General features: G+C 51.9%; 1 protein-coding gene across 1 annotated transcript; it reads right to left on the bottom strand.

The window, feature by feature from the left end:
- Window positions 1-84: 84 nt before the first annotated feature.
- On the bottom strand, window positions 85-8,539 carry POLR2F (RNA polymerase II, I and III subunit F). Its single transcript, XM_032976226.2, has 5 exons — window positions 8,335-8,539; window positions 6,309-6,372; window positions 1,268-1,398; window positions 934-1,005; window positions 85-455 (listed from the first exon to the last, which is right to left on the bottom strand). The coding sequence occupies exons 1-5, from the start codon at window positions 8,352-8,354 to the stop codon at window positions 365-367; spliced, it is 378 nt and encodes a 125-aa protein (XP_032832117.1). The 5' UTR covers window positions 8,355-8,539; the 3' UTR covers window positions 85-364.
- Window positions 8,540-10,808: the final 2,269 nt, after the last annotated feature.

The following is a 10,808-nucleotide window of genomic DNA, read 5'->3' as shown; positions in this document are numbered from 1 at the left end:
TGTCTGACACCTTCAATAGTTGTTCAATAGGGCAGCAGATGGTCAATGTCATTTGCACAGCTGAGAGAACGTGGTACGCTAGGCTGATTTTTTCAAATGTTTATTTGCAAAAAAATTACAACGATACAACTTGTCAAATTCGGAAATGTACAATTCTTGATGCGTTTTTGTTTCATTTAATGACACGTAAAAGTCTACACAACACTAAAATTTGCCACATTCTGAGATTCAGGTCTCCTGGAGCAGAGTCTCAAGACCCTGAGACCCGGTCTCCTGGAGCAGAGTCTCAAGACCCTGAGACCCAGTCTCCTGGAACCGAGTCCTGACCCTCCATCCCCACGAATCTTAATAACCATGTGTGTGTTCAGTCCGTGACTATGAGTTCATCCACTCCCCAGTCTTCGTAGCTCCCGTCTGGCAGATACCTCCTGATGATGATGGGTATTTTCCGAGCCCTGCAAATGCACACGAGGATTTAGGGATTTGCCTGTGGAATGGTGCGCACATCAATGCTCACAGCTGCTCAACGCGCCTTACATCACCTCTCATGTCAACCACCCCAATGCCCTGCTGCATTATAGCCCTAGGGGACTCCCAGTGGCAGTTGTTCCTTTTATTGGACTCGGAGATTGAGCAGAGAATCTCAGCAGTGCCAGCTGAGCATCATCTCCGACACGGCCAGTCAACCCCTTATCAGTGCCCTAACTTATTACAGACAAATTCATACCTTGTTGGTCACCCCGTGCCCTTATCAATCTCAACGTTCATCTTACAAAGTCCCATCGCAAGCAAATAGATACGTTCTTTTTTTGCCCGTATCCAAACGGCTGTACGCCGTATTGACCTGAAAACTCAATTTTGCCTGTACAAGAATACGGGCTAAACCGTTGTGGGTTGACACGGTGTGCATTATGGACCCCTGGTTCGACTCACTTGAGTTCCTTGATAGCGATCTGCAGTGGATCGGTTTCTCCTTCCAACTCCACCATGACTGGGGCACACATGCTGCTCACACACACACACACCACGAAGACAAAGATCCCCCGGATAGCGTTAACAGACCGTTGGGGCAAGTGCTGTTGGCGAGTAGATTTACAGAGGCCGGGGCGACACACGAGGTGGCGGGTTGCCAGCACCACGGCCGGCCGCCTTCGTCTGCCCGGTGGCGACGTTTACACACCGCAACCAGGTACTCATTTGAGGCCGAGTCGACCTAGGAGAGCCCCGGGACCAGTTCACATAGCAGTCTTTGCTGTGCGAGACTCACGCGATCTGCAGGGCGCGAGTGCCCAGGACTCTCGCCCTCTCGTACTTTGTCATGTACGGAGTGGTGATTCTCTTCGCCGCACCGGGGGTCCCATCTCCCGCAGCGAGCACCTCCACTCTCTCCTCGCCCTCCTGCTCACACACGGGCAGCAGAGACAGAGAGACACAGACAAGGATAACGCGCCATGTAGACAGGGTCACACTGGGACGCGTGCGCGCACACGGGGGAGAGACGGACACGTGGGGAGACGCTGGGGGAGACTCGTGGAGACTTGGTGGCACGTGGAAAGACACGGGGGGAGAGTAGTCACGGCGAGGTCACGGGAGACATCGCGAGGTGGAGGGAGACACAGGGAGACGGAAGGGAGACAGGGAGATGGAAGGAGACACAACGAGGCAGGGGAAGGACGGGGACGTGATGCGGGAGACAGGGACTTGAAGGGAGACACAGGGATATAGAAGGGAGAAACAGGGAGATTAAGGGAGACACAGGGAGATAGAAGGGAGACACAGGGAGATTAAGGGAGACACAGGGAGATAGAAGGGTAACACAGGGAGATAAGAGAGAGTGAGATGAGGGGAGACGGTGGGGCAGAGGGAGGCACAGGGATGTGAAGAGGGAGACAGGGACCTGATGGGAGACACATGGAGATGAAGGGAGACACATGTAACATGGAGGGAGACACAGGGAGGTGAAGGGAGACACAGGGAGATGAAGGGAGACACAGGGAGATGAAGGGAGACACATGTGATGTGGAGGGAGACACAAGGAGGTGAAGGGAGACACAGGGAGATGAAGGGAGACACATGTGATGTGGAGGGAGACACAAGGAGGTGAAGGGAGACACAGGGAGATGAAGGGAGGCACATGTGATGTGGAGGGAGACACAGGGAGGTGAAGGGAGACACAGGGACATGAAAAGGGAGATAGTGATGTGGAGGGAGACACAGTGAGACAAAGTGAGACGAAGTGAGACACAGTGAGACAAAGTGAGACAAAGTGATGTGGAGGGAGACACAGTGAGACACAGGGAGACACAGTGAGACACAGTAAGACAGTGAGACACAGGGAGACACAGGGAGACAAAGTGAGACAAAGTGAGACACAGGGAGACACAGTGAGACACAGGGAGACAAAGTGAGACAAAGTGAGACACAGGGAGACACAGTGATGTGGAGGGAGACACAGTGAGACACGGAGACACAGTGAGACAAAGTGATGTGGAGGGAGACACAGTGAGACACAGGAAGACACAGTGAGACAAAGTGAGACACAGGGAGACACAGGGAGACACAGGGAGACAAAGTGAGACACAGGGAGACAAAGTGAGACACAGTGAGACACAGTGAGACACAGGGAGACAGTGATGTGGAGGGAGACACAGGGAGACACAGGGAGACAAAGTGAGACACAGGGAGACACAGGGAGACAAAGTGAGACACAGGCAGACACAGTGAGACACAGTGAGACAAAGGGAGACACAGGGAGACAGTGAGACAGGGAGACAAAGTGAGACAAAGTGAGACACAGGGAGACACAGGGAGACAAAGGGAGACACAGGGAGATAGAAGGGTAACACAGGGAGATAAGAGAGAGTGAGATGAGGGGAGACGGTGGGGCAGAGGGAGGCACAGGGATGTGAAGAGGGAGACAGGGACCTGATGGGAGACACATGGAGATGAAGGGAGACACATGTAACATGGAGGGAGACACAGGGAGGTGAAGGGAGACACAGGGAGATGAAGGGAGACACAGGGAGATGAAGGGAGACACATGTGATGTGGAGGGAGACACAAGGAGGTGAAGGGAGACACAGGGAGATGAAGGGAGACACATGTGATGTGGAGGGAGACACAAGGAGGTGAAGGGAGACACAGGGAGATGAAGGGAGGCACATGTGATGTGGAGGGAGACACAGGGAGGTGAAGGGAGACACAGGGACATGAAAAGGGAGATAGTGATGTGGAGGGAGACACAGTGAGACAAAGTGAGACGAAGTGAGACACAGTGAGACAAAGTGAGACAAAGTGATGTGGAGGGAGACACAGTGAGACACAGGGAGACACAGTGAGACACAGTAAGACAGTGAGACACAGGGAGACACAGGGAGACAAAGTGAGACAAAGTGAGACACAGGGAGACACAGTGAGACACAGGGAGACAAAGTGAGACAAAGTGAGACACAGGGAGACACAGTGATGTGGAGGGAGACACAGTGAGACACGGAGACACAGTGAGACAAAGTGATGTGGAGGGAGACACAGTGAGACACAGGAAGACACAGTGAGACAAAGTGAGACACAGGGAGACACAGGGAGACACAGGGAGACAAAGTGAGACACAGGGAGACAAAGTGAGACACAGTGAGACACAGTGAGACACAGGGAGACAGTGATGTGGAGGGAGACACAGGGAGACACAGGGAGACAAAGTGAGACACAGGGAGACACAGGGAGACAAAGTGAGACACAGGCAGACACAGTGAGACACAGTGAGACAAAGGGAGACACAGGGAGACAGTGAGACAGGGAGACAAAGTGAGACAAAGTGAGACACAGGGAGACACAGGGAGACAAAGGGAGACACAGGGAGACACAGTGAGACACAGGGAGACACAGGGAGACAGTGATGTGGAGGGAGACACAGGGAGACACAGGGAGACACAGGGAGACAAAGTGAGACAAAGGGAGACACAGGGAGACAAAGTGAGACACAGGCAGACACAGTGAGACACAGTGAGACAAAGGGAGACACAGGGAGACAGTGAGACAGGGAGACAAAGTGAGACACAGGGAGACACAGGGAGACACAGGGAAACAAAGTGAGACACAGGGAGACAAAGTGAGACAAAGTGAGACACAGGAAGACACAGGGAGACACAGGGAGACAGTGAGACACAGGGAGACAGTGAGACACAGGGAGACACAGTGAGACACAGTGAGACACAGGGAGACACAGGGAGACAAAGTGAGACACAGTGAGACACAGGGAGACAGTGAGACACAGGGAGACACAGGGAGACACAGGGAGACAGTGAGACACAGTGAGACACAGGGAGACAGTGAGACACATTGAGACACAGTGAGACAGAGGGAGACAAAGTGAGACACAGTGAGACACAGGGAGACAGGGAGACAAAGTGAGACACAGGGAGACACAGGGAGACACAGTGATGAGGGAGACACAGGGAGACACAGGGAGACACAGGGAGACAGGGAGACACAGGGAGACACAGGGAGACACAGTGAGACACAGGGAGACACAGTGAGACAAAGTGACACACAGTGAGACAGTGCGACACAGTGAGACAAAGTGAGACACAGGGAGACACAGGGAGACACAGTGAGACACAGTGAGACAAAGTGAGACACAGGGAGACACAGTGAGACAAAGTGAGACACAGTGAGACAAAGTGATGTGGAGGGAGACACAGGGAGACACAGAGAGACACAGGGAGACAAAGTGAGACAAAGTGAGACACAGTGAGACAGTGAGACAAAGGGAGACACAGGGAAACACAGGGAGACAGTGAGACACAGTGAGACACAGGGAGACACAGTGAGACACAGTGAGACAGTGAGACACAGGGAGACACAGGGAGACACAGTGATGTGGAGGGAGACACAGGGAGACACAGTGAGACAGGGAGACACAGGGAGACACAGTGAGACACAGGGATACACGACATTGGGACGCGCATGGAGAGGGAAGACGAGGTGAAGACGAAGTGAAGACGGGGTGAAGACGAGGTGAAGACGAGGTGAAGACGGGGTGAAGATGGGGTGAAGACGAGGTGAAGACGAGGTGAAGACGGGGTCAAGACGGGGTGAAGACGAGGTGAAGACGGGGTGAAGACGGGGTGAAGACGGGGTGAAGACGGGGTGAAGACGGGGTGAAGACGGGGTGAAGACGAGGTGAAGACGAGGTGAAGACGGGGTGAAGACGGGGTGAAGACGGGGTGAAGACGAGGTAAAGACAGGGTGAAGACGAGGTGAAGACGAGGTGAAGACGGGGTGAAGAGGGGGTCAAGACGAGGTGAAGACGAGGTGAAGACGGGGTGAAGACGGGGTGAAGACGAGGTGAAGACGAGGTGAAGACGGGGTGAAGACGGGGTGAAGACGAGGTGAAGACGAGGTGAAGACGGGGTGAAGACGGGGTGAAGACGGGGTGAAGACGAGGTAAAGACAGGGTGAAGACGAGGTGAAGACGAGGTGAAGACGGGGTGAAGAGGGGGTCAAGACGAGGTGAAGACGAGGTGAAGACGGGGTGAAGACGGGGTGAAGACGAGGTGAAGACGAGGTGAAGACGGGGTGAAGACGAGGTGAAGACGAGGTGAAGACGGGGTGAAGACGCGGTGAAGACGAGGTGAAGACGAGGTGAAGACGGGGTGAAGACGAGGTGAAGACGACGTGAAGACGGGGTGAAGACGGGGTGAAGACGAGGTGAAGACGGGGTGAAGACGAGGTGAAGACGGGGTGAAGACGGGGTGAAGACGAGGTGAAGACGAGGTGAAGACTGGGTGAAGACGAGGTGAAGACGGGGTCAAGACGAGGTGAAGACGAGGTGAAGACGGGGTGAAGACGGGGTGAAGACGGGGTGAAGACGGGGTGAAGACGAGGTGAAGACGGGGTGAAGACGAGGTGAAGACGAGGTGAAGACGGGGTGAAGACGAGGTGAAGACGGGGTGAAGACTGGGTGAAGACGAGGTGAAGACGGGGTGAAGACGCGGTGAAGACGGGGTGAAGACGAGGTGAAGACAGGGTGAAGACGAGGTGAAGACGGGGTGAAGACGAGGTGAAGACGGGGTGAAGACGAGGTGAAGACGGGGTGAAGACGAGGTGAAGACGAGGTGAAGACAAGGTGAAGACGAGGTGAAGACGAGGTGAAGACGGGGTGAAGACGAGGTCAAGATGAGGTGAAGACGAGGTGAAGACGGGGTGAAGACGGGGTGAAGACGGGGTGAAGACGGGGTGAAGACGAGGTGAAGGGAGACACGGGAAGGTGACGGACATGACGGTGACGCTAATGGCGATGCCATCACCTCCTCGGCATTGTCGAGGTCGTCCATCGCCTCCTCATCTTCAGCAAAATCATCTCCATCGAAACTGGAGATGTAAACCCGGGGCGGAGAGGGGAGTCAGCACACACACGTTCTATCATCAACCACTGCTAGATGAAGACATCTTGGAGCCATCACCACCCAGCACCTAGAAACTAGAAAACTAAATTTCGATTTAAAGCTTTCGTGACTGCAAGGATTCATCTTCTTTGGTTCTTTCGGTAAAGTCACCACGTAGAATGAGAATAAAATAATAAATTGATAAAATAAAATAACACAATAAAAATTCTCACGACGTTTCGGCCACAACACAAGCGGCCTTCATCAGCGCTGTCCTCCAGACAGTCTCGTCCCCTTCACCTGATGAAGGCCGCTTGTGTTGTGGCCGAAACGTCGTGAGAATAATATTGTGTTATTTTATTTTATCAATTTATTATTTTATTCTCATTCTACGTGACTTTACCGAAAGAACCAAAGAAGATGAATCCTTGCAGTCACGAAAGCTTTAAATCGAAATTTGTGTTTATTTATTTTACCAGGTTAAGGCAGCACTGGGCTGTCCCACAAATGATAGCCCGACTTAGTGGCTCATCACGTGGAAATGTGAAGCTGCTAAACACTGTTACAAGCGTGATGTTGATTCTAAACGTGGAGGGGAAAAAACGGGACGACCCGGAGACAAATCCACGCGACCACCACGGGGAGAGAGAGACGCAAAACTAAAAATATACAGCAGCAGCAGCAGGGTCGGGCTCGAACCCACGACCTCCTGTACACCTGGCGAGGTAGTTAACATCTCATAGCCACCGTGATGATGGTGAGAGAGACACAGACCTCCTGTACACCAGGCGAGGGAGTTAACATCTCATAGCCACCGTGATGATGATGATGAGAGAGACATAGACCTCCTGTATACCAGGCGAGGTAGTTAACATCTCATAGCCACCGTGATGATGATGAGACACAGACCTCCTGTATACCAGGCGAGGTAGTTAACATCTCATAGCCACCGTGATGATGATGATAGACACATACCTCCTGTACACCAGGTGAAGTAGTTAACATCTCATAGCCACCGTGATGATGATGAGAGACACAGACCTCCTGTAGACCTGGCGAGGTAGTTAACATCTCATAGCCACCGTGATGATGATGAGACACAGACCTCCTGTATACCAGGCGAGGTAGTTAACATCTCATAGTCACCGTGATGATGGTGATGATGAGAGAGACACAGACCTCCTGTATAGCGGGCGAGGTAGTTAACATCTCATAGCCACCGTGATGATGATGAGAGAGAGACACAGACCTCCTGTAGACCTGGCGAGGTAGTTAACATCTCATAGCCACCGTGGTGATGATGAGAGAGACACAGACCTCCTGTACACCAGGCGAGGGAATTAACATCTCATAGCCACCGTGATGATGATGAGAGAGAGACACAGACCTCCTGTATACCTGGCGAGGTAGTTAACATCTCATAGCCACCATGATGATGATGATGAGAGACAGACCTCCTGTATAGCAGGCGAGGTAGTTAACATCTCATAGCCACCGTGAAGCCTGACTGACCGACTGTTGTTTTACTCTGGTGGTTGACTGACTGTTGTTTTACTCTAGGGGTTGACTGACTAGCTGACTGTTGTTTTACTCTAGGGGTTGACTGACTGTTGTTTTACTCTAGGGGTTGACTGACTGTTGTTTTACTCTAGGGGTTGACTGACTGTTAACTCTAGTGGTTGACTGATTGACTGACTGACTGTTGGTTTATTCTAGTAGTTTCCTGATTGGCTGACTGACTGTTGTTTTACTCTGGTTGACTGACTGACCTACTGTTGTTTTACTCTGGTTGACTGACTGACCGACTGTTGTTTTACTCTGGTTGACTGACTGACCGACTGTTGTTTTCCATCAATTCCCAAGCCCCGCGGCCTACACGCAGGATGCGTCTCTCGGCTGCAGTCGCCCCACGCCACACAGGCACCCCGCGTCTGAGCTACACACTCACTTGTCTTCGTTGTCCGACATGGTTCAGACGAGCAACTTGAAGGAGGACAAACAAACTGTTGTTGTTGTTGTTTTAAACCGAGTAATCCCGTGGTAAAGTCGCGTGCTGTTGCTTCTTAGTTAATAAAAGTCACGCCGAGCCGCTTGCCCGCCGCAGCACGTGGTGGTGGTGGTGGAGGCTGACCACGAGGTGGGGCTAGACGCCACGGAACGTTTTGTGGGTGGCGACGTTTCGGGCAAGGCCCCCTTCGCAGAATAATAGGCGTTTTAACCTTTCTGGCAAATAGAACAGGCGGTGGTTAAGATGTTAATACACCAAACTCACGTCTGCGTTAACCACACAGCACCTGTGATGAACATTCAAACAATAAACAATTAGTAGATGATGATGATGATGAATTGTCTTTCAAACCGATTGGTTTTATCGCATTTGTTAGTTTTCATGTTCACCACAAGCATTGTGTGTGGTCAATGCAGACGCGGATTTCTTGCGAAAAGTTTCAGTTTGGCGTTTTAACACATTAACAGAGCTGTTTTATTGTCATAAAGGGTAAAACCTCTTCTTATATTGTGATACACTCACAAGTGGTCCATTTCCTCGTGATTGCACGGCTATATCACCATAGCTGACAACCCACACGGTTTATTATCCCGTGTTATTGTACAGGGGGGGGGATTGAGTTTTTAGGTCCATGTGGCGTGCAGCCGTTTCAATAATAAAACAAAAAAGTTGTAAATGTTGTGGATTCACCATTCAACAACACCCCGGTGGGATAAAGTAGTGAACTATTTTGTCTTTTGTCAACGTGACACTTTTTTTTTACTGTTTGGCCGTGTCGGGTGGTGGAGGGTTACGACACATTAATAAATAACGCGATCTAACCCAAAAACCTGTATTATGAATACAATAATGTCTATTTGTGATGGGACTTTATAGGATGAACGTTGAGCTTTATAAGGGGCACGGGGTGGCCAATAAGGTCCGGATTGGTCTGTAATAAGGTAGGGCACTTGATAAGGGAATGCTACTGTGTGGATGTTGTATATGTCTATTGTAAACGTTGTTGTGGGTTTACACTATACACTACTATACAATACACTACTACACTATAATTGTAAATGTTGTAGTGAGTTTACTCTCCAACACAACCGGTGTATGCTGAACAAGTACACTACACTATACACTACACTATACACTACACAATATACTGTACATAGTTGTTGAATACGGTGTGTATATCGTACAATCGTGGACAAACTACCGTGTTGACAAAAAACTAATCGCGTTTATACCATTTGAAGGCCACTGGAGCTTCCGTAGGGGTCGGCGGTGGGTGGGGCCACGCCAAGGAGGCTCCGCCCCACGTCGGGCAGCTCCGCCCACGCCTCCCGTCACGTGGCCAGGGCCCGGATTCAAAATTGGCCAGAGGGATGGCAATGGATACTTTTGGCCGGTCCACCTGTGTGTGTGTAGGGCCACCTGTGTGTGTGTAGGACCATCTGTGTGTGTGTCTAGGGCCACCTGTGTGTGTGTAGGGCCACCTGTGTGTGTAGGGCCACCTGTGTGTGTGTAAGGCCACCTGTGTGTGTAGGGCCATCTGTGTGTGTGTAAGGCCACCTGTGTGTGTGTAGGGCCACCTGTGTATGTGTAGGGCCACCTGTGTGTGTGTAGGGCCATCTGTGTGTGTGTAGGTCCACCTGTGTGTGTGTAGGGCCATCTGTGTGTGTGTCTAGGGCCACCTGTGTGTGTGTAGGGCCATCTGTGTGTGTGTAGGTCCACCTGTGTGTGTGTAGGGCCACCTGTGTGTGTGTAGGGCCACCTGTGTGTGTGTAAGGCCATCTGTGTGTGTGTCTAGGGCCACCTGTGTGTGTGTGTAGGGCCACCTGTGTGTGTGTAAGGCCACCTGTGTGTGTGTAAGGCCATCTGTGTGTGTGTCCAGGGCCACCTGTGTGTGTGTAGGGCCACCTGTGTGTGTGTAGGGCCACCTGTGTGTGTTTAGGGCCACCTGTGTGTCTAGGGCCATCTGTGTGTGTGTAGGGCCACTTGTGTGTGTGTAAGGCCACCTGTGTGTGTAGGGCCAACTGTGTCTAAGGCCACCTGTGTGTGTGTAGGGCCACCTGTGTGTGTGTAAGGCCACCTGTGTGTGTAGGGCCACCTGTGTGTAGGGCTACCTGTGTGTGTGTAAGGCCACCTCTGTGTGTAGAGCCATCTGTGTGTGTGTAGGGCCACCTGTGTGTGTGTAGGGCCACCTCTGTGTGTAGAGCCATCTGTGTGTGTGTAGGGCCACCTGTGTGTGTGTAGGGCCACCTGTGTGTGTAGGGCCAACTGTGTCTAAGGCCACCTGTGTGTGTGTAGGGCCACCTGTGTGTGTGTAGGGCCACCTGTGTGTGTGTGTAAGGCCACCTGTGTGTGTGTAGGGCCACCTGTGTGTGTGTAAGGCCACCTGTGTGTGTAGGGCCACCTGTGTGTAGGGC

The sequence above is a fragment of the Petromyzon marinus genome, chromosome 58, assembly GCF_048934315.1.
Source record: "Petromyzon marinus isolate PM22_M1 ecotype Great Lakes invasive population chromosome 58, UKy_Petmar_22M1.pri1.0, whole genome shotgun sequence".
Taxonomy (NCBI): domain Eukaryota; kingdom Metazoa; phylum Chordata; class Hyperoartia; order Petromyzontiformes; family Petromyzontidae; genus Petromyzon; species Petromyzon marinus.
This window is presented reverse-complemented; position numbering and strand designations above follow the sequence as displayed.